General features: G+C 42.0%; 4 protein-coding genes across 4 annotated transcripts in view; 3 read left to right on the top strand and 1 right to left on the bottom strand.

Annotated features, from left to right (window-relative positions):
• Positions 1 to 16,181, top strand: part of bmp1a (bone morphogenetic protein 1a) — a 51,493-nt gene extending 35,312 nt beyond the window's left edge. Inside the window, exons 7-20 of the mRNA XM_037681108.1 lie at positions 3,477 to 3,601; positions 5,021 to 5,136; positions 6,816 to 6,918; positions 7,206 to 7,322; positions 7,660 to 7,805; positions 7,897 to 8,092; positions 8,308 to 8,433; positions 9,145 to 9,305; positions 9,438 to 9,618; positions 9,719 to 9,844; positions 9,962 to 10,089; positions 11,265 to 11,478; positions 11,561 to 11,811; positions 15,287 to 16,181. Of these exons, the coding sequence (XP_037537036.1) occupies positions 3,477 to 3,601; positions 5,021 to 5,136; positions 6,816 to 6,918; positions 7,206 to 7,322; positions 7,660 to 7,805; positions 7,897 to 8,092; positions 8,308 to 8,433; positions 9,145 to 9,305; positions 9,438 to 9,618; positions 9,719 to 9,844; positions 9,962 to 10,089; positions 11,265 to 11,478; positions 11,561 to 11,811; positions 15,287 to 15,421 (2,125 nt within the window). The 3' untranslated portion in view covers positions 15,422 to 16,181. The remainder of the gene's footprint in view (positions 1 to 3,476; positions 3,602 to 5,020; positions 5,137 to 6,815; positions 6,919 to 7,205; positions 7,323 to 7,659; positions 7,806 to 7,896; positions 8,093 to 8,307; positions 8,434 to 9,144; positions 9,306 to 9,437; positions 9,619 to 9,718; positions 9,845 to 9,961; positions 10,090 to 11,264; positions 11,479 to 11,560; positions 11,812 to 15,286) is intronic.
• acsl2 (acyl-CoA synthetase long chain family member 2) overlaps positions 1 to 22,656 on the top strand; it is a 180,440-nt gene that overhangs the window by 70,127 nt on the left and 87,657 nt on the right. The window lies entirely within an intron of this gene.
• Positions 1 to 22,656, top strand: part of prkg1l (protein kinase cGMP-dependent 1, like) — a 155,914-nt gene that overhangs the window by 81,221 nt on the left and 52,037 nt on the right. The window lies entirely within an intron of this gene.
• disp3 (dispatched RND transporter family member 3) overlaps positions 21,691 to 22,656 on the bottom strand; it is a 20,945-nt gene continuing 19,979 nt past the window's right edge. The window contains exon 23 of the mRNA XM_037681106.1: positions 21,691 to 22,260. Coding sequence (XP_037537034.1) covers positions 21,904 to 22,260 — 357 coding nt within the window. The 3' untranslated portion in view covers positions 21,691 to 21,903. The remainder of the gene's footprint in view (positions 22,261 to 22,656) is intronic.

Here is a 22,656-nt window from a genome sequence, read left to right as displayed (position 1 = left end):
TATATATATAGTGTGTAGTGTACACTCTTATAAAAGTTGCTTTAACTGGCAACTTTTGACAGGAATGTTATGTTATTTCTGCAATAAATTTCCCACGCTGCATCAGAAGCGATACAGCTAGCTGCTGCTGGGAGTACTCTTCCAGATTACCGTATAGGTGTTTAGTATAAATAACTGCAATGCAAGTATGAAGATGAAAAAGTTTAAGAAATACTGTTTTTACGAAACACTTTCATATTTGTTTAAAAACATAAGGAATCCGTTATCTTGGCTCTGCTCAGACTAGCTTGAAAAATGGTTAGATTTCAAAGCGCTATCTACAGCAGGTAAGATATTGTTGTTCGTAACCTTTCCTCAGAACCCCACTTCAAAAGATCTGAGCCATTCTTTAAGTGCTACACGTGATCTTTGCACCTAAACACTTGATTGAAGTGAAGTTTTCACAAAGCCACTTTTCAGCTGAGTACAATGCTGCATGTGTTTGTTTCACTTCTGACTCAGAAGTCTGTTTTCCATTTGCAGCTTTATTCAACATTAGCAGCTGCATGAGCAGCCACGTCATCATTACAGGTTCTACCTTACAGTAGAAATGTCATCTTGGGGCACATGTAATTAAAAAAAACATCTGTCCAGAATGATCGTTCCTTCCTCCGTCTGATATAAGAGCCAGCTGTTGGTCCTCTCTGTCAGCTGCATGTATATTCCACATGGCTGGGTCTCCTGGTTTACCCTCTGAGCGTAGCCCCCTGATCTGCTGCTGTGCTCTTGTGGCGAACAGCTTCTGGGAAGCAGAGAGGGAATCTTTGTCCAAACAGACGCTGAGGCTGGATGGAAGCCAACATACAGAAATTCCTGTCTGGCTCCGTGCGCCCAAACTGCAGGTTGAAAATGAAGCTCGCAAAGAAAAGAGGTGAAATGTTGCTTTAAATTTGATTTATTTTTTAATTGCATACAGATTAACGAAGGACCAGACAGAAACCGAGCAACATCTGGTATGATTAAGATAATCTGCAACCTATCTTTTTGTTGTTGGGTGGTTTTAAAGGAACATTTGACCTCATATTGAGTTAATCAGTTCAGCACACTTGAATGTTGCCACACATGCTCCATGATCTGGATTTAACCTCCTAATCTTTAAGGTTTTCAGTGCAGCTTGCTGCACAATGGAGCAGCGCCATCTTTTTTTGTTGTTTTGTGGGGTAATCCGTCCTGTTGAGAGTTCCTGTCCATCCCATCCTCACTCACAGATCCGTGTTGACCAAGAAGACCTCTCAGAAATAAAATGGCTGACACTGTTTTAGCTTTTCGCAGGTCATTCAGGACACTTCTTTTAGCTGATTTACCTGTGACAGTGTCATTCTTTGTCGCCCTGTTGGTAGTCACTGTGCTGGCTGTGTGTTTTACAGTAAATCACCGTGGGAAGCCAGGGCCTTTGCCGCGGCTGTTGTTGGGAAAATTTCATGGCTCGTCTTGATGTTTTGCTGTGTCTCCTGGGGACAAGCACGGCTGATCTCACGCGTCTTGTTTTTTCAGGGTTGTTTCACTCGACCCACAGCCCTGCTTTGCCCCCATCCTTTGCTCTAGAGATATTTCTTAAAGATGGGTGCGTGGACCAGTGCCAACTCAAATATAGAGCGGCCTGGGTGTCTTTTGTCTCTTCTGACACTGGTTTGAGTGGCATCATTTTTTTAACCAGCATACAGGCAGCAGCAGAGTCTAAACTGTTAGCTCAGGCTGCTCTGTTTGCACATGCCTGGCGGTGGTAGGCATGTCACCATGGAAACGGCCAAGGAGCCAGCCAGTTCCGTACCAATACTTAGAAAAATGAAGACGATAAAGTAACAAAGTGTCAAATAAGGCAAAACGAGGAAGAGGAACCTTTTGTGCTAACTTTTCTGCTCTTCTATGTCATTTTAATATTTCCAACACCTGATCCATTTTAGTGTTTTCACTTTGGACAAAGTGTGATCAGTACACCCAGCTCAGGCCAATTGTTTTTATCAATTTAAAAAACACACGTAGACTTAAATAACACAAGAAATATCACAGTTACGCATGTAAAAAAACATGTTTACCACAATGCTTCATCAACAGGTTATCTCTAGAAGAGAGATTTCACAGGGGCCGGGATGGGGTAGAGGCAGGGCAGCTGACTCGGGACCCAGAAGTCCCAGTCTCAATCCCCAGCCATTCCCACATGTTGTGGTGTCTCTGAGCAAGACACCTAATCCCTAATTGCTCCCTGGGCGCTTACATAGCTGTCCACCACTCCACCTGGGTGTATCTCAGGTGCAATGGGTTAAATCCAGAGAACTAATTTTGTCATTGTATGGGAACGTGATGACAACATATAGCACTTTACTTCATAGAGACTTTTGTTTCATCACCCTTTGGTCCACGTGGGTGCATGCTCTTTAACTCAAAGATGTGGTCTTATCTTGAAAAGATTATTATAGCCTGAAAACCGCACACATAGAGTACTTAGACATTTTATGGTGATTTACCGGTAGTTAACGTTTTGCTGCCGTTTTCAAAACAATCAGATATATGTTAACCGTACAAACACAGAGGCAGCTCTTTCAAATCCACATCTACAAATAAAACAAACGCGTGCAAAAATACTGATTAAAAACTTTAAACCATTTGCTATGTATGTGCATAAAAAGGTGCATGTTGAAGTGTTTATTCACTTCCTCTCTTTTTCCATTGCTTGCTTGGTGCAGATCCATAAAACGACACGCTGGTTATCGAGAGAACAAGAGAATAAAAAGTGCAAAAGTCACTTTATTTCATTTTCCTTTTGCAATGAAATTGAAAAGACAGATAAACAAATAAAGCACAAAAAACTTAATAATGTTTGTGTGTCTGTGCCTTTAATAATCCTTTTATATCTTTGCAGGACTAAAACACATTTTTCTAAACTACTTCTGATTTTGGCCTAAACCTGAGTTTACAACTTTTCTGGTCACATTATGTCACATTATGTGAGCAACCCAAAAACAAACGGACTCAATCTGAAAACTTCAAGGAGTTTGTAAAAGTTCAAACTAACAAACAACAAGTCTTGAGTTTTTGTTTGTTTGTGTTTTTTCTGCATGAAAACATAATTTCTGATCGTCTCATGTATTTGCCCACACCTCTAAACCACAGAAGGAATTAAAACTATGTGACACGTTTCTGTAGAGATCTGATGCTCATGTCACAAAGTACACACTAATGTTTAGAAGTATTTTTATACTAACCTAAATTAAAATGAGAACGTTCTCCGTGCTTCTGTTGTGTAGGAGGACGTTGTTTGTAATGCAAATCCTTTAACAGTTATTCATGATCATAATAACGACGATTTAATTGCAGATTGTAAATCATTTAATCCTCCAGCGAACAGGTTCTGTTGTGTGCATGCATGCTTTGAACGATGTGTGCACGCCCTCTGGGTTTTCATGCAACACTAACAACATTCTCTCTGTGAACACCAGAGGCATCTTCCTGGACACCATCCTGCCACGTTACGACGTGAACGGAGTGCGACCACCCATTGGCCAGAGAACCAGACTCAGCAAAGGGGATATTGCTCAGGCACGCAAACTCTACAAATGCTCCAGTAAGACCACAATGACAGACCCCGTCTGCTGTGTGCTCTGTTTTATTTTTATTATGTGCACGTGCCTCCAGCCTAATCCTCAGAGAGAAGTCTGCTCTTCCTGTGCTCATCCACTATTGAGGAGTTTGCCGCCTTGGCTGCAGCGTTGTAGTCTCTCAGACAGGGAGGGGTGTAAACACAACACCAAGAGGGGGAGTCTTCATCGCTCCTTCCCAGATAGATGCTAAAGAACAATTTGTCTTCTGATAAGAACTGTTTAAAGGATCCTTGGGAGACAACGATTCATGTTTGTTCTGCATAAGCTGTTTTTTTTTTTTGGGGGGGGGGTACTGTAAGTATAGGCCTTCAAAGACAAAAAGGGAGGAGATTTTGTGTTGAAGTAAACAGAATATGCACAAACAACACGTGCACTGAAGACGATGAGTCACGGCAGCTGAGCTTCACATTTGAACTGGTGGGGGTCACCAGAAGTGGACTCGCTCAGTGAGCTATAAAGTTTTTCCAGCCAGTGGGTCTGTCTGTCTGTGCGAGCGTCCTGTCTTTTACATCGTTTGCCGGCCTCTCGAGGAAAAGTGGATGATGTGGCACATGTTGTTGGAGGGGGGAAAAAAAAAACCTTAAAGTCACAGATCTCCACTTTGTGCAGCATTCCTCAGAGTGTTTGTCATCCCTGGTGTGGTTTTTGCTTCAGGATTGGCAGACTTCTGGTAGCTGTGCTCACTTCTTTGCTGCTCTCACACATACAGTACATGCACGCACACATGCACGCACAGAGCAGTGAAGACAAACGGCTTGAAAAGATATTTCCTTTACTCCTAAGGTAAAAACAACACGGCGATAATTGTGAATGCAAGACGAACAGCTGAAGATGCTTTTTTATTTCCTCTGTGACTTAATTAAACACATCTATCCCCAACTTGGCAGGAGCCCCCCCGTGAAGGTGTGTAATCCTGTTTACAACCAGTCCTTGCACACTCGAAAGCCTAAGTTTTTACAGTCAAACTAGGAGAGCTGCCTTCTTTTCTTTATTTGTCTATTTTTTCCCTGCTGGCAACACGTACATAATGCATCACGTTCTCCAGGAGGCTGCGTTATTTATAGAGCGCCAGGTTTATTTTCAGGGGATGCTCGTAGAAGGCGTCTGACCCTCTCCGCTCCTTTGTGTAATCATCTGGTGGAGTGGGTGGGAGGTGGAGGGAGGGAGGGAGCAGGCGAGGCGCAGGGATGTGGGTAATATTATCAGCAGATGTGTGTTTTAAACACTAAAGGTCTGCCCTTTGCTTCACGTCCGGGGTTAGAGCTCCAGCCTGCAGCGTCATGAGGGATGAGGCTGTTTCAGAGCTGTGGGTTTGTCGAGCTGGACAAAGGTTTGGCAGTGTCATGTATGGCTCAGATGTGTGTGTGTGTGTTCACGTGCAGAATGCGGGGACAGTCTGCAGGACAGCAACGGGAACTTCTCCTCTCCTGGCTTCCCAAACGGATACTCGGCCTACATGCACTGCATCTGGAGAATCTCAGTCACGCCCGGGGAAAAGGTACAACCACGTGGAGGGAACGCCAAATCAAGTTTGAGCTTCCTGAAAACAAGGAGCGCTGACTGCTTATACCTAAAGTAGCTTTATAACTTTTATACAGTTTTGCAGATAACTTGGTGTGGTAGTAATTGATATACCCAATGAATACTCAAGTGTTAAGAGATTGGACATGTTTTAAAGATTCAAGGATCTTTATTTATTTAACACTTTGAGCTTTGTTTACAACTTCAGCATGAACTGATTGAGTCAAGTCTGTTAGCAAAATATGTGATTAACCACCAGGTGGATTTTAACGAAGCTCTCAAAGAGTAATCATTGCACGTACTTCTACAACTAGTTTACTTTTGAATTCAACCCAATTCAAGATGGCTGAGCCCAAAGTCTATAAGTCCCATCAATTTTCAAAATAAGATGGTCTTAGGTTAAAACTCTTGTTTAAAAGGTGGTGAATGATATGCAACCAGCTCCAATAATTTATTCATGGAGTTTCTTACATGAAATCATGTAATTTCCTGCAAACTTAAACCTCTGTCCAGCAAATGAATTTTAAGGCCATTTTTTACTAAATGTAGTCGATGCCTCTTTCTTTTTTATTTTAATTTGACTGTAAATTTTATAGGAACATTTGTAAAAGTAAAAAACAAACTATTACATTTCCTAAATATGTTTCCTGATAAAGCAGTAGTGGTGTTAGACATATCAACTATAACACCTTTCAGGGTTTTAAACCTGGTCTTGCATAAATTCTGGTTATTTAATATCAAAATATCACAAAATATTTTAGTTTCAGCTCAAAAGCTCTGGCTATGAGCAAGATATGAACATTAAGACTGCACAGAACAAACATCTTGAATATAAAGGATGGTGAAGATACAACTATTAATATATCAGTTTGATTTCTGATAAATGTGATGGACTTGGACCTGTCCAGGGCGTCCCCCGCCTCTCACAACGTGATTGCTGGACATGGGCACCAGTGACCCCCGTGACCTGAAAAGGAAGAAGCGGGTAAAGATGATGGATGGATGGATTTCTGAAAAAAGTTGTGTCTGTGGAGAATCTTACAGGAACATTTGTTTCTGTGATAGAAAACGTTTTGAACCTTTTGCCAATAATTTGAATTAATTTGGGAGGCCTATAAATAAATGCAGGAGTGGTGGCGCAGAGGTTTGAGAAGGTGGCTCTGTGATCGGAAGATCGCTGGTTCAGCTCCCGGTACCGACAACGTCAAAATGTGGGTGGGATAGGTGAAGCACCCACACCTGCCTCCACCCTCATTTGCCTCGCTCTGGGCCCTTGAGCAAGGCCCTTAACCCCCACCATCTGCTCCTCTGGGCACCTTAGATGTCAGCTCTCTGCTCCACACAGAGGACTGTGGTAGCTCGGTGCTCTGTGGTTGTGTCAGGAAGGACATCCAGTGTAAAAATAATTGTCAAGTCTTCGTGCGAGTTAGTTCACTGTGGTGACCCCTGAAGAAGAGAGCGGCAGAAAAAAATAAAAAAATAAATACAGAAAATGTTTCATGAGGCTGAAGTTCAAAAATAGTTATTTTTTGTATTCACATTCATGTACATTGATATGTATTTTGTATTGATTAATATGTCACAGGCTGAGAGCATCAGTAGTGTGTGACCTTTGACCCTTGCTGTCTCAGTAATCAAACTGTCTTGGTTTGGCAGATCATTTTGAACTTCACCTCCATGGATCTGTACAGGAGTCATTTATGTTGGTACGACCATGTTGAGATCAGAGATGGATACTGGAGGAAGGCACCTCTCAAAGGTCAGTTTTAGCTGCAGAACACAGATTCAGGACAGAAACTATCAAATCATTAAAATGATTAGAAACTAGAAGATCCTTCTGTTTGTTGCAGAGTTGATAAAATCACCTGCTTCTAATATTCTCATTAAATTATTGTCTAGTTTGTATATAACTGAGAAAGCTTGTCACTTCCAGTTTAATCTTCTCATAATTCATTTCTGTGAGCCTGTAGATGAATTTAAGTTGTTGCAGGTGTCATGGTGATGTAATCTGCATTTACATTTTTTGGTTTTTGACCTGTGACCCAGGTCGTTTTTGCGGCGATAAGCTGCCTGAGCCGATCATCTCCACCGACAGCCGGCTGTGGATCGAGTTTCGCAGCAGCAGCAACTGGGTGGGGAAAGGTTTCTCCGCTGTTTACGAGGGTAAGCGCCCATTCCCTGTATGTTGCTCAGCTGAATGAACTTCCTGCCAGTCATACATCCAACAATGTGCTCCGAAGCTGGAGCAACACACACATTTTTTGGCCCCTCCGCTGCTGATGTGTCAGGGTCTTACCGCTGCATGAATCAGATTTTGGCTTCTCTTCACAGTCAGCTCTGCTGTTTTCACATCCTTCAAAAGGAACGATGTGTACATATGTGTGCAGGCATTTGCATAAATCAGCGAATCAACTCATAGGACACGTTTTTTCCAGACACGCGTTATTGATTATACTGCTATCAAAGGAGCTCAGCTTTGTTCTTTATCGTTTGCATGCAGCCATCTGTGGTGGTGAGGTGAAGAAGGACAACGGCCAGATTCAGTCCCCCAACTACCCCGATGACTACAGGCCCAACAAAGTGTGCATATGGAAGGTTTCTGTCAGTCAGGGCTTTCATGTGGGACTGACATTCCAGTCTTTTGAGGTCTTTTTTATTTTTATTTTCCCAAATCAAACTCGTTTTCTGTTTGTGGTTTGTTTATTACAATTCCAAACCATCTCCTTGGTCTCTTCAGATTGAGCGACATGACAGCTGTGCGTATGACTACTTGGAGGTGCGCGACGGGCTCTCTGAAAACAGCCCTCTTCTGGGCCGCTTCTGCGGATACGACAAGCCGGACGACATTAAAACCAGCTCCAACCATCTGTGGATGAAATTTGTTTCAGATGGCTCTGTCAATAAGGCAGGCTTCGCTGCCAATTTCTTCAAAGGTGAGAGGTTAAAGGCTGATAACTTTTAGTAAAAAACAACAAAGTCAACATCTGTATAAGCTGACATGTTTCCAGGAATCTCATATTTGTTCTGCTTGTACCTTGGTCTGTGAGTCCGGCTTTGCCTGGCTCCACTGTGGCTTTGAGGGCTTCTCTTGTGAGCCATTGAACCAGAGGGGCCAGCCTAAAGGTCTCTAACATATCTGTGTTTTCAGAGACGGACGAGTGCTCCAATCCGGACAACGGTCGCTGTGAGCAACGCTGTGTAAACACGCTGGGCAGCTACAAGTGCGCTTGTGACCCGGGCTATGAGTTGGCTGCTGACAAGCGCAGCTGCGAGGGTAAGTACAGGGAGGACAGTCACCAGCGCTGCTCACCATGTCATTTACATCCTAAAGCACTTTACACAGTTAGCCACCCAAATACAAAACGTACAGTCTTTCGTAATCGTCCTGAAAAGATGCCAGCTGAGCGGGCGGTGCTGCTGGGGACTGTCTTTTAGAGATTTGTGACAGAACAACGCAAGCTTTATTTCTGGCTCAAATTATAGGTTGGTTTTTTTAGCAACCTAAGTGCTACTTTACAATCTGCACCGTATCTACCCCCGGAGAAAGTCAAACGTAACTCCATCTTCTGGTGCATGCATGTGGTGCTGTGCAAAAGTTTTAAGTCTTCCCTAAGATTTTTTTATGTGTCGCTTCCAAGGAGCCAGACTTTCTTGAAATCTTTTACAGTGGTCTTAGTCAATAGCTCTCTAGACTTTCTGAATATCTTTTTATTTTTTTTATTATTTGGCTATATTTTCACACTTTTTGAGCACAAAAATACAACTTGTTCCACGTTCTGTAGTTTGCCTAACAAAAGCTGGTATTTTAGCACCAACAAGTTGATTCTCAAAGAGTTATCGGCTGAAAACTGATCAGCTGAAGAATAACCTGTACAGGAAGGCCAGACAGTTAATTTTCTTTCTTCTTTTGCCCGACAGAGGCAGTTTAATGCTTCATATCATAACTTCCTGTCTTGTTTCCTTCTGTTTTATGTGTTCGGTCCAGCCGCCTGCGGAGGCTTCATCACCAAACTGAACGGCTCCATCACAAGTCCTGGGTGGCCCAGAGAGTACCCTCCAAACAAGAACTGCATCTGGCAGCTGGTTGCCCCCACGCAGTACCGCATCACTCTGCTCTTCGACGTCTTTGAGACTGAGGGCAATGATGTGAGAAGAGTTTTTTTGTACTGATTGGTTGGCTCTCTGTCACAGCGCTGCATCTCTCTGCAGTCCTGTTGCAGCATTATTAAATCCAAACCCAACATCTCTGCCCCGTCCGTGTTTAATATCTCTGCTCAGGTGTGTAAGTACGACTATGTGGAGGTGCGCAGCGGGCTCTCAGCCGACTCACGGCTGCACGGGAAGTTCTGTGGAGCGGAGAAACCAGAGGCGATCACTTCCCAGTACAACAACATGCGTATTGAGTTCAAATCGGACAACACTGTGTCCAAAAAGGGATTCAAAGCGCAGTTCTTCTCAGGTGAATCTTCTCACTATAAATACCTATAATTTTTTTTTTACTCCGTCACTGCCAATCTTCGAAGCGTTCAAGTGCTGTCGTCTCTTTTTGTCTCCTTCAGACAAAGACGAGTGCTCGAAGGAGAATGGCGGCTGTCAGCACGAGTGTGTCAACACCTTTGGGAGCTACAGCTGTCAGTGTCGGAGTGGTTTTGTGCTGCACGAAAATAAGCACGACTGTAAAGAAGGTACTCCAGCACAGACTGTGTTTCCTCTCTGTGGTTACAGTTTTACTCCTGTTACTGCTAATGTGTGTCAAAAACCAAACTGGAGCTTTGTCTATGTTTTTTTTTTTTTTTCAATAGCGGGCTGTGACCATACTGTGAATAGTGTGAACGGTGTCATTACCAGTCCTAACTGGCCAGATAAATACCCCAGTAAGAAAGCATGCAGCTGGGCTCTCACCACCACTCCGGGCCACCGCATCAAAATCGTACGTGCCTCCACCTCCTGCTGCTCTCAGAATAAATGCTCTCGACGCTCACGAGTATTTGTGTGTGATTTGAAGGTGTGATAAGGACATCTGTGTTTACTGTGCCGTGGAAGAATCTGTGATGCTTTTCCTATCGATGATGTGTGGCTCCCTCTTCTGTCGCTCTCTGCATTTTTCCTTCACTGTGCTACAAATAGATTCATATTAAATATGTGCTAAATGATAACTACTATGGATGCACGATATTGGATTTTTGGCCTATGTCCAATATGCCAATATGTTAAAACTTATTTGGCCGATAACCGATACTGATATTTTTTATATGTTCCTTTGTCAGAACATAGCCCTCTTATTTAGGCTTATTTGCTACGAAAATTGTGCAACATCTGTAAGAGCTGGTGACATGTATTCAGTAACAGCCATATGATATGCATAGCACTTTAACTTGTGTTAAATGAAAAGAGTTAAATGTTGTTTATTAGCATTAGTCACCTGCGATGCTGTCTCACTTGTGGAGGCTTGTTCCAGGTTCCTAGCTGCAGTGTGGGATCCTCTGCACTCTTGTGCATGAAGGACAGACTTTTTAAGATCAAAGTTTTTGTCTATCCATTGTGCCGTAAGACTAATGATGCTAACGGGGCTAACACGACGTCCAAATGTCTGTGGTAAAACTCACCCAACAAGTCGTGCTATCGGATATCAGCTTCTCAGTGACGTCGGAAATGACGGCTTGTAACTCTGAAAACGTTACGTCGGAAAAATATCTCCGACTGTAGACGATGTAGCGAGGCTCAACGTAGTCCATAAATCTTCAGAATCTGACATCCTCACCAACAAAAGATAAAACTTCCACACTGTCGACATTTTGAATTTTCCTCTCTGCCGTGAGATCAGGTAGGCACACGTGACGTCATCACATTGTGCTGCCGCTGCAGCGTCATTACGTTGTACTCCTGCTGGAGGCAAAAACAGCGCCTTTTATATTGGCAAGTTATTTTAATGGATTGTCCGATTTTGAAATTTAATGCTAATATCGTCCGATACCGATACATGCCGATAATATCGTACATCCCTAATAACTACCCTAAAATTTAAAATTAGCAATGCAAGTTGTCTTGTCCAGCCATGAAGCCTTTACGATCAGTCCTCACTCCTTGTGTTGTTTTTTGTGTCAGGCCTTCAATGAGATCGACATGGAGGCACATCTTGAATGCGCTTATGACCACATAGAGATTTACGACGGTCGTGATGGAAAGGCGTCCACCTTGGGTCGCTTCTGTGGCTCCAAGAAACCCCCGCCTATCATATCCAGCGGCAACAAGCTGTTCATTCGATTTTTCTCTGACAACTCTGTACAGAAAAAGGGCTTCGAGGCTTCGCATTCTGCTGGTAAGAGTTAACTTCTCCTCTTGGTAAAGTTTGTTGTACTTTTTTTTATGCCAAACTTGACCTTTGTTTTGTTTCTGTCCAGAGTGTGGAGGTCAACTAAAGGCTGAAGTCAAAACCAAGGACCTGTTCTCCCACGCCCAGTTCGGGGACAATAACTATCCCGGAGCGTCTGACTGTCAGTGGGTGATTTCAGCAGAGAAAGGCTACGGGGTGGAGCTCATCTTCCAGACCTTTGAGATCGAAGAGGAGGCAGACTGTGGCTACGACTACATGGAGCTTTTTGACGGGGCCGACACGAAGTCTCCACGACTTGGACGTTACTGTGGCTCAGGGGTAAACAAAACCAAAAAGCTTCTTTTCATCAATATTATTTAGATTCATTTTCAGTGTAATGTGCGTATTCAGGCTTTAGGATTAATATTCGACTTTTATGTGAACTCCATCCTGCAGCTTAATCGTTTAACGTTCCTGAGATTTAAGAAAAAAGAAGCAATGTTGGGTGTAGTTTGACACACACAGATAGAAACTGTTGATAAATCTTCATATTCTGGCACAAGATTTTAAATATTCCAGCTGGAGTCTGGAGCAATTAAGCCGACAGGGAAAATAAAGACAAGTTGCTTCAGGTCGAAGAAGAGCTCGACTTTATCTACGCACTTAACTGATAAGAATCAACTTCTTCCTCATCGCTCGTCCTATGAATCCTCTGCTGGAGGGGACATAACACCATCGTTCCCCCTGAGAGCAGCACCAGAATTAAGTTTCTTTTTATAAAACTAGTTGAAATGAAGTGACACCATTCAATCCAAAGTGGAGTGGGAACTCATTATGGTGTGGGGAGGCTTTTCTTTTAGCCGCAGGCCTTTTCTCTGTAATATAGCAAATAGTTTCTGGGTCTCCTTTCTTTTCGTCTTAAATTCCTTTCCCAAGAGTAATGGGCCATTGTAGATATAGAATATTATTCCTGCTGAATGGCAGCTTTAATCAGCGCTCTGCTGCTTTTACAGTCAGTTGCTGCCGTTCTGCCGTTGCAGCGTTTTTTTTTTTTTTTTTTTTTTTTACAATATATAAATATATATATCAGACACAAAAGAGCCTGACGAGCACCTCCACCAATTAATTATTTTTCAAAGTGGTGGTTTTAATTAATTTTGCTGTACTGTGACAAAGAGAAAGTTCAAGTTGAATGTTTTTGTGGGTAACTTTTTAATGGTTCTGCTGAAAACAGTTTGGCTGCAGACAGAGTTGAGATATGTAACATGCTAGACACGTTTATCATTTATTTAGTTTTACAATGTGAGCAAGGCTCTTGTGCAGAATTAAAGGTTTGGAAATCCTTGAAAGGATGCATACTGCCAGCCGCCTTTTATAACAAGGCTTTAAACTCAGAATGTCTTATCCTGAGAAAAAAACAGAGCTGGAGACGTTTTGGTACAATCTTGATTTTTTTCTGACATTGTGATCTCGTGAGATCATGTAGGACGTGTTAGCACTCAGACATCGTGTTGTGGATGACTCTCAGCTGCTACCACATTAAAACTAGCTCATATATGTAAATACTGACCAAGTTAAAGCTAATTTTTGTGTTAGCTTAACACAGATTACCATATTTTTTTATAGTATAGGTTACAGTTTTTTTTGCACAATTTGCATTCCCTGCAACTTATAGGCCGAAGCAACATATTTGTGTATTTTTTCCCATATTTATAAACCAGTTTTTGGCTGAGATATGATCGTTTTTATTCATTCTGACTGAAAAAGTTAAACATCACCATTTTCAGCCGCTAGATGGCACTCGAGTATTATGGCATGCTGTTGTATCGCGTAGTAGGTAAAAGTGGCTATTAATGACACAATCGGCTTGCCATATTCTGCCACCGTCATCTGCCTGGAGCAACCGTCAAATCAGCTTCATTTCTCTGCATCGCCCCAGCGAAATACAGCTAATTTGATCATTGACGTGCATTTATTAAGTAAAAGTTCAACTGAGACTCAACTTTACTATAATGTTGAGCAAACAAATAATTGTTTTAGGTGGTTATCTTGTTAAATTTCAAAGAAATGCACAGCGATTCATCCCTCTGTGCTTACCCGCTTCTGTGAACTGGCTTTTGAAATGCAGATAATTTGACCTTCAAAGTGCATTTATTAAGCAAAAGAGAGACTGAGACACACCTTTGCTATAAATTCGCACAAACAAAACACTCCTGCGGCCGCCATTTGGCAGCCAATCGATTTTTGGCACAACACCAGCCCACATTTCCAAGTTGCCATTTTGAACTGGGTCGACTACAAATACTAATGACTATACAGTAGTCCCTCGTTTATCATGGGGTTTAGGGGACCACACCCCCCATGATAAGTGAAAAATCGTAAAGTAGGAATACAGTAGTCTTAAGTTCAAGTTTCACTCCAAATCTCCCTCCTTCTGTTTAAATTAACAATTTAAATACTGTAATTTAAATGAACAGATTATTTATTTAAAATATGACAGTATTTAAATTTAAATTGTAGAGAAGAGAAGTGCAGCAGGACATCAAAGCGTTAACCCTTCACGCAGCAGATGCAGCACGGAGCAGAAATGCACTTCTTGATCAATTACACTGTATCTATTGAACATAGAAGTTCTAAAATAATTAAAAATAACATAACACTTTTATATTTTGTGATTATGATGATTTTTACGATGTGACATACTTTGAATTTTAAGTTGGAAGACAAAAGTCGATTGGTGCATCTGGACAGCAAAGGGTTAAACAAAGCTGCTTCAGCCAGAGGAGAAATGTGTGTGTGGTAGAGAGTGGAGGAAGCTTCTCCCTGCACCTGTGGGCTGCACACATGGTGCTAAATCATTAAAAATAATTTATTTTAAATTAACAATCCATGGCTCATCCATCAATCAGCCAATTGTGTCATATCCAATTTTACTTTGAAAAACACAAAAGAGCGAGTCTGCGAAAGTCGAACCGCGAAGTAGCAAGGGACTACTGTATTCAGTGTTTTGAGAGATTTGCTGAATTTTGTCCAATGGTTCATGAAATATTTTGCTAACAGACGAAGTTTTGGTATTGACAGCTAACGCCAAAGTTTTAAGCATAGACATTGCACAGTGTGTAGCACCTGGACAATATGTTGGGAATGACTCTCAGGTACCACTGCACCCTATTTAAGCTCAATATCTATAAAATTGGTTGTTATTATCATTTTGAAGGTTTGCTAAGGTGGCTTTGCTGTGGCGGCCATATTAGATGGGTTGACTTCAAAGGTTATTCAGTTTTAGAGATATATACTTATGGATTACTTTGAGTGTTTGTTCATTTCTGTCCAGTGGTTTATGAGATACAAAACATTATTATTACTCTTTAGTGTTGAGCAGTAAAAATGCTGTAAAAAGTGAGACCGAACCCCGACTTTTAGATTAGATTAGATTAAATTAGATTAGTATTGATCCCTTGGGACGAAGCCTTCAATTCAAATTCAATTCAGTTTATTTATGAAGCGCCAAATCCCAACAGAGGTCGTCTCAGGGCACTGAACAGAAACATTCACATACATATAAAGTCAGTGAATAACATTATGAGTTATTATTGCTTTGAATTCAAGGAAATTACATTTCCAGCAGCATCGCACAGGTGGATAGAAAGGGCAGTTAGCAAATAGAAATAATTCAAAGTCTCGTAAAGTAAACTGGACTTCTGGCTGAGACAGAATAGGCAGAGGCTGGTTTTTGAGCAGACATAATCTTGTTTTTTTAAGCCAACGAGCAGAAAGCCGCCTGTGACCCTGTTGTTTTTGTCCTTCCTGGCAGCCTCCAGAGGAGATCTACTCAGCCGGTGACTCCATTGTGATCAAGTTCCACTCAGACGACACCATCAACAAAAAAGGCTTTCATGTCCGCTACACCAGCACCAAGTTTCAGGACACACTGCACTCTCGCAAGTGACTAGCAAAGGCCAGAAGGGGCCCCGTAGGGGACAGGGGCCACCATGGGAGGGGCCACCATGGGAGGAGACACCTGCCTCACGCTCGGAAACCTTCAGCCACCAAGATGAATTAGACATGACAGAATAACCGCAAAACCACCAATCGCACCTCAGCTCCCAGGGGCTCCAGCTTCCCCCACAGACTGTGAGGAGTAAAGCCATTCTGCAGTACACCTTGTTTTTTTTTTTTACCTTTTTATGGTTAGGATTGGGGTGGGAAGATGATTGTCCACTTTAGTCAGACAGTGTGGGGAATGTATTGACCCAGACCCCTTCAAATGTTTTCTTCTTTTTTTTTTTAAACGTTCCTTCTGATGAGAGGCAAAAAGAAAAGCAGTGGATTCTCAGGACCTGTAGGAAGGCAGGCATCAGCTGGACCCCTGCTTTTGTCGGGCCAGCCCAGCACATCCAGGGGGAGGAGAGGAAGAGGAGGAAGAGGATAGAAACATCTCCTGTGCTCCTCACTAATTCTCCTCCTCTCCTCAAACTCTCATCCCTACGGTTCAAGGATTTCTATTTGTAAGAGGACTCAACTTGAGATTTTGATACTGTATGTCAGTCAGTTGCATGTAATTACAAGGAAAGAAGGAAAACTGTACAGTAACAACACCAGCATTTGTAATTGGCATTGTCCTGGCAACCAGTGGCAAGAATCTCACTGTTACCATTAACAAGGAAATTAAGGAAGCGGTTATCTTATTAAAGAACTACACAAAGAAATGGGGTCCATGTCTTCTGGTTGGTAACTGCTCGTCTAATGACTGGCTATTACTGTACCTCCATGTATAAAGTATTGTATTTTTATTTTTTTTTTCAAAGGGAACGTGCTTTTCTTAGCTTGAACCAGTTAGCACTTTACAGTGAATTGTTCCAAAATCATGAGCTTATAAAATGTTGTGAAATGCAATGCCAGTTCACTTATTTTTAAATGCTTTTTATCTCTTCTTATTCAGCTGTTTTTAATGCATTGCTCCATCGAGTTCCTCGGGCATACTTGAACAATGTGTGTGCCCTGTAACATGGGGTGAAATAAAAAGATGGCCTATCAGTGTTGTTGTACAACAGTGTTGTTTTACAGTTCTGATGTAAAGTGAATTCTCTCCTGGGGGGAAAAGAGGAACATTTTCCTGGGACAATGAAGTACTTCTCAACAACCAAATGAGCTTGGGTATTTATTGTTCTAGTGATGATGCATATAATGTTAAAGGTGGAAAGGTACTGTTGAATTTAGCCCCACAGTTGCCTTCTAATGTATAGCCACTGGTCTATGTTGAATATAGTTTGTTGCTCACTCACTCTTCCTCCTTTTATTTGTCATTCAATGTCTTTTTTTCTTTCTTTTTGTTTTTGTAATTTCTGCAGTGTGATACACTTGTTGCATGTCTGAGCTTTCCTCAACGGACTAGTCTGGACCTGCACGTGTGTTTTGTGCCTGGTGTAGTGAAACCACTTTATGAAAGTGTGCAGGATAGATGAGCTTAATCTGGTGAGGAGGTAACTTAAGTGGAAATCTGACTAGCAAATGTGGAGAAATAACTATCAAGTTTAAAGGAATAGTTTAAAAAAAACTGAAGTGGGGTTTTGCAGGAAGTTTCAATTCAGTTCATTTATATAGCTCCAAGTCGCAACAGAGTTTGTCTCAGGGCACTGAACAGAACCATTCATATATATATAAAATGCCAATTTGTAAAAGCTATCTATCAAAGGAAGCCAGCAGACTTTGTTGAATCTTCACTTTGTCGCAGTCTCCCATCCTGAGCAAGCACAAAGGCAACAGTGGAAAGGAAAAACTCAATTTTAACATGAAGAAACCTCCAGCAGAACCAGGCTCAGGACGAGCGGCCATCTGCTTCAACGGGCTGGGGTTTGAAAGGACGGGAAGGAGAGACGAACAAACAGAGAATGGCAGGTCCAGATGTACTTTCTACTGGAGGAAAGACAAAAAACACGTTGAGAATAGAAATAATTACAAATAGAAACAGGTAGAGCAAGTAAAGACAGCAGCAGAGTGAAGAAATGTGGTCCGTTTGTCCTCCAGCAGTCTAAGCCTTTAGCAGCATAACCAAGTGATAGCTCAGGAAACCCTAACTATAGGATTTATCCAAAAGGAAAGATTTAAGCCTAATCTTAAAAGTAGACAATGTGTCAGCGTCATGGCCAGAAACAGGAAGTTCAACAAGAGAGAGAGGAGCCTAATAACTGAAATCTCTGCCTTCCATTTTGCTTTTGTAACTCTAGGGACCACAAGCAAACTTGCAATCTGAGGTTATGAGCTGAGTATATCTAACATGTTGTAGATAGCACTTTAGTGGGCTCAGGTTTGTAAAAAGAAGATTTTTTTTTTTACAGGATAGCAGCAGAGCTACTTCCAAAATGTTCCTAACCCTCTAATCTACGTTTCATTGTGGTTTCTGAGAATTCATATTTATAATAGTTTTTTTATTTTACATTACATGGTTACAGTGCCTTGCGAAAGTATTTGGCCCCCTTGAACTTTTCAACCTTTTGCCACATTTCAGGCTTCAAACATAAAAATATAAAATTTTAATTTTTTGTGAAGAATCAACAGCAAGTGGGACACAATCGTGAAGTGGAATGAAATTTATTGAATGTGTCAATTTTTTTTAACAAATAAAAAACTGAAAAGTGGGGCGTGCAACATTATTTGGCCCCTTTACTTTCAGTGCAGCAAACTCACTCCAGAAGTTCAGTGAGGATCTATGAATGATCCAATGTTGTCCCAAATGACTGATGATGATAAATAGAATCCACCTGTGTGTAATCAAGTCTCCGTATAAATGCACCTGCTCTGTGATAGTCTCAGGGTTCTGTTCAAAGCACAGAGAGCATCATGAAGACCAAGGAACACACCAGGCAGGTCCGAGATACTGTTATGGAGAAGTTTAAAGCCGGATTTGGATACAAAAAGATTTCCCAAGCTTTAAACATCCCAAGGAGCACTGTGCAAGCAATCATATTGAAATGGAAGGAGTATCAGACCACTGCAAATCTACCAAGACCCGGCCGTCCCTCTAAACTTTCATCTGGAACAAGGAGAAGACTGATGAGTGATGCAGCCAAGAGGCCCATGATCACTCTGGATGAACTGCAGAGATCTACAGCAGAGGTGGGAGAGTGTGTCTATAGGACAACAATCAGTCGTACACTGCACAAATCTGGCCTTTATGGAAGAGTGACAAGAAGAAAGCCATTTCTCAAAGATATTCATAAAAAAGTGTTGTTTAAAGTTTGTCACAAGCACCTGGGAGACACCAAACATGTGGAAGAAGGTGCTCTGGTCACATGAAACCAAAATCAAACTGTTTGGCCACAATACAAAACGATATGTTTAGCGTAAAAGCAACACAGCTCATCACCCTGAACACACCATCCCCACTGTCAAACATGGTGGTGGCAGCATCATGGTTTGGGCCTGCTTTTCGTCAGCAGGGACAGGGAAGATGGATGGAGCCAAATACAGGACCATTCTGGAAGAAAACCTGTTTGAGTCTGCAAAAGACCTGAGACTGGGACGGAGATTTATCTTTCAACAAGACAATGATCCAAAACATAAAGACAAATCTACAATGGAATGGTTCACAAATAAACGTATCCAGGTGTTGGAATGGCCAAGTCAAAGTCCAGACCTGAATCCAATCGAGAATCTGTGGAAAGAGCTGAAGACTGCTGTTCACAAACTCTCTCCATCCAACCTCACTGAGCTCGAGCTGTTTTACAAAGAAGAATGGGCAGAATTTCAGTGTCTCCATGTTCAAAACTGATAGAGACAAACCCCAAGAGACTTGCAGCTGGAACTGCAGCAAAAGGCGGCGCTACAACGCAAGGGGGCCGAATAATATTGCACGCCCCACTTTTCAGTTTTTTATTTGTTAAAAAAAATTGACACATTCAATAAATTTCATTCCACTTCACGATTGTGTCCCACTTGTTTTTGATTCTTCACAAAAAATAAAAATGTTATATCTTTATGTTAGAAGCCTGAAATGTGGCAAAAGGTTGAAAAGTTCAAGGGGGGCGAATACTTTCACAAGGCAATGTACATAAAGGCAGCATGGTGGCACAACTGGTAGAGCTGCTGCCTCTCAGCGAGCAGGTCCCTGGTTCAAATCCTGGTCATGGGGCCTTTCTGGGTGGAGTTTGCATGTTCTCTCCGTGCATGCGTGGGTTTTCTCCAGGTACTCCAGTTTCCTCCCACAGACCAAAAACATGCATCTTAGGCTGATTGGTAACTCTAAATTGTCTCTAGGTGTGAGTGAGAGAGTGAATGGTTGTTTGTCTCGTTTGTCTCTGTGTGTCCATGTGATGGACTGGAGACCTGTCCAGGGTGTACCCCGTCCCTCGCACAGTGATTGCTGGACATGGGCTCCAGCAACCCCCGTGACCCAAAATGGAAGAAGCTGGTAAAAGATAATGGATGGAAGGATGATTAAATACAAACAGTTTTATGTCTATTTACAAAAACAAAAACCGTAAGCAGCAGCTGGCTTTAGCACCTTCAGTGCAGCTGGGAAATATAGCTTTTCAGCTGGAAAAATCATGTTGTGCAAACATGACAGGTATAAAGATTTTAAAAATGTTTATAAAATTCTCTATAAAATAATAGTCAGTAGTTGTCAGCAATTCACTTTAGTCTGGACCTCGCTCAGACTAGCCAATAGCTTGTCAACAAGGGTATAATTATATCTATTTCTCCAAACTGAGGTTGTTCTAAGAGCTATCTACAACAGGTAAGATATTGCTCTCTTACACAGAGTCCCACTTTACAAGATCTAAACAAGCCCTTTTAATAACTCTTATATCATGTTGGATTCACCATTTATAAGTCGTTTGTCCTTGCTGCAATAGGAGAACTTGTTCTTTATCAGTGTATTTATTCCTCTACAAATGACCTCTTTCATTCAATAATTATTCACTGGAAGTTCACATTACTGCACATTTTCATAAAAGCATAAAGAGTGAAGCAGTGTTGTGCAACAAACTTTAAAAACTGGAATTGGTGCCTCCACCTTGTAGATATCCTGCTGAATGTATCAAGGTGGCTAACTGGGCGGGATGGTTTGAGTAAATGGGTCTTGGAAGGATGAAGGAATGTTTTATGTTCAGATGCTGGCTTTTTTAAATTAAATCCACTTCCTTAATCTGAATACAAATATCAGTGATAGAAAAGGACACTGACATTCGCTTTGTTCTGCTGCAACACCTTTCATTTGCTCATGGTTTATAAAAAACAAGCACTTTATGACTGGAACAACCTTTTAATAAGCAACATAAAACAAAGGTGCCCTGTAGTGTGTGTTTCGGGCCGAGCCGTTTCATATAGATAACGAATAACCACCACCCAGAGATTTGACACTAATTCTTACAGTAAATATGTGCTTGTAAGCAAACAGTGACAGCTCTTCATCCTCCTACGTTATCTAACAAAGACAAGGGCATAGCTTTTACAAAAAGAGGACTAATGGCTTCCTTCACCTGCTTTATTTGACATTTACAAGTAACACGCACACAAAACAGAAATTCACCACTCTCGCTGTAATGGAGTTGGTCCCCCGCTTCCTAACCATTATAGTGTTATGTGGTTTGACAAATGGCTCTCATCTCTGGAGCGCAGCTCCTCTGATGGCTGTTGGAGTGGTGCTTTAAACAGCGTGAGAGAACGAGAGGGTTACAGTGAGGGCTTTTAAATGTAGCACAGGGTACACCTGAGGAGGTGGCAATAGGATTCCTTCAATTTACAGTGACTGTAAGAAACAGACCTCATAGCTGCTAAAGATCTGAGCAGCTAAAAGAAGGTCTAACTTGTGCAAAATACTGGTGTTCACAGGGTTTAGAAGTACTTGTGCTGGCAGTATCCAAAAGGTTTAGTTCAGAGTGAGACGTACTGAGACATTTACATCAGGTTTTACATGTAACTAAACAGTGTACATTCTGTTTAAGACACTTTCAGTTCAGCCAGGTCACATTAGCACCTGCGAAGGCCAGAAAATCACATTCAGAGCACGATCAAGACAATCAAAGCGTTAAACGAACATGTTTCACAAGATCACCATGAAAACGTGAGAACCTGTCATTATAAACATCAGAGTACCACATCCTGTCAGAACCTGCCAGTCTGCAGCTCTTCACCACTCAGTAAAAGTGTGATTTTCAATCAAGACGAACAGCAAAACAGAACAGAACACTGTGTCACAGTTACACAATACAGTAAAAAAAATCCAGCAGGTGAGGATTGGCGCCTCACTCTGAAACCACTGGTAGGTAAAAGTGAAAAAAATGTACTCTGAAAAGGACAGTTTTTATTTATTGAGATGATTTGGTCATCTTTGTGCTATAAAGATCACTTCCTGATCTGATATTCTTCCTTAGAACTAAGAAAAAAACACAAATATTGTGTCCGACATCACTGGATGGACAGAAGGGTTCACGTGCTGACTGATCGCCAGGCCAGCAGACCCAGCTGTCGCCCCACCCAACACAGAGCCCCTCCCATGGCTGCAGCTGCCATCACAGCCAGGCTGGCCTTCAGCACAGCGCCGGGGTGTCTGTCAAAGCGAGGAGGGGCCATGCAGGCCAGGAGGGCCGAGGTCACGGACAGGGTGAACAAGATGGAGACAGCTGTGTTGATGGCCACGATCTGACCGAACTTGGCGAAAGGCACAATGACACAGAAGAAGAGAGGGACAGTGGAGATCACTGTGGTGATGGCGCTGGACACGATGGCAACGCCCACATGGTTCACTGCCTCCAGAGTTCGCCGCTGCCTCTTTGCAGAAGGCTCCTGCAAAAATTAAAACCCACACATTTTGATGGAGCACCAACAGACGAGACAATCAGCAAGAATAATGAAGTGAAAGGTGTATTTTTTGTAGGGATGCACGATATTATCGGCATGGTATCGGTATCGACCGATATTAACAATAAAGATAAATATTGGACATCAGCCATTCCATAAAAACAACTCAACGATATAAAAGGCGCTGTTTCTTAAATACATATTATATAATGTTACATCATTTTCAGCCCCCCTTTTGGCATCTGCATTTGGTAGCAGGCCAAACTGACAAAGACCATGCAAAATAAGGTAGTCTCTCATTTATCGCAGGGAATCCATACCCTGAAGCCCCATGATAAGTGAAAAACTGTGAAGTAGTATTAGTAGTACAAGTAGTAAGTA

This window comes from Nematolebias whitei, chromosome 8 (assembly GCF_014905685.2).
Source record: "Nematolebias whitei isolate Nwh7 chromosome 8, NemWhi1, whole genome shotgun sequence".
In the NCBI taxonomy this organism is placed as follows: domain Eukaryota; kingdom Metazoa; phylum Chordata; class Actinopteri; order Cyprinodontiformes; family Rivulidae; genus Nematolebias; species Nematolebias whitei.
The sequence above is the reverse complement of the archived record's forward strand: the minus strand, read 5'-3'. Positions and strand labels throughout refer to the sequence as shown.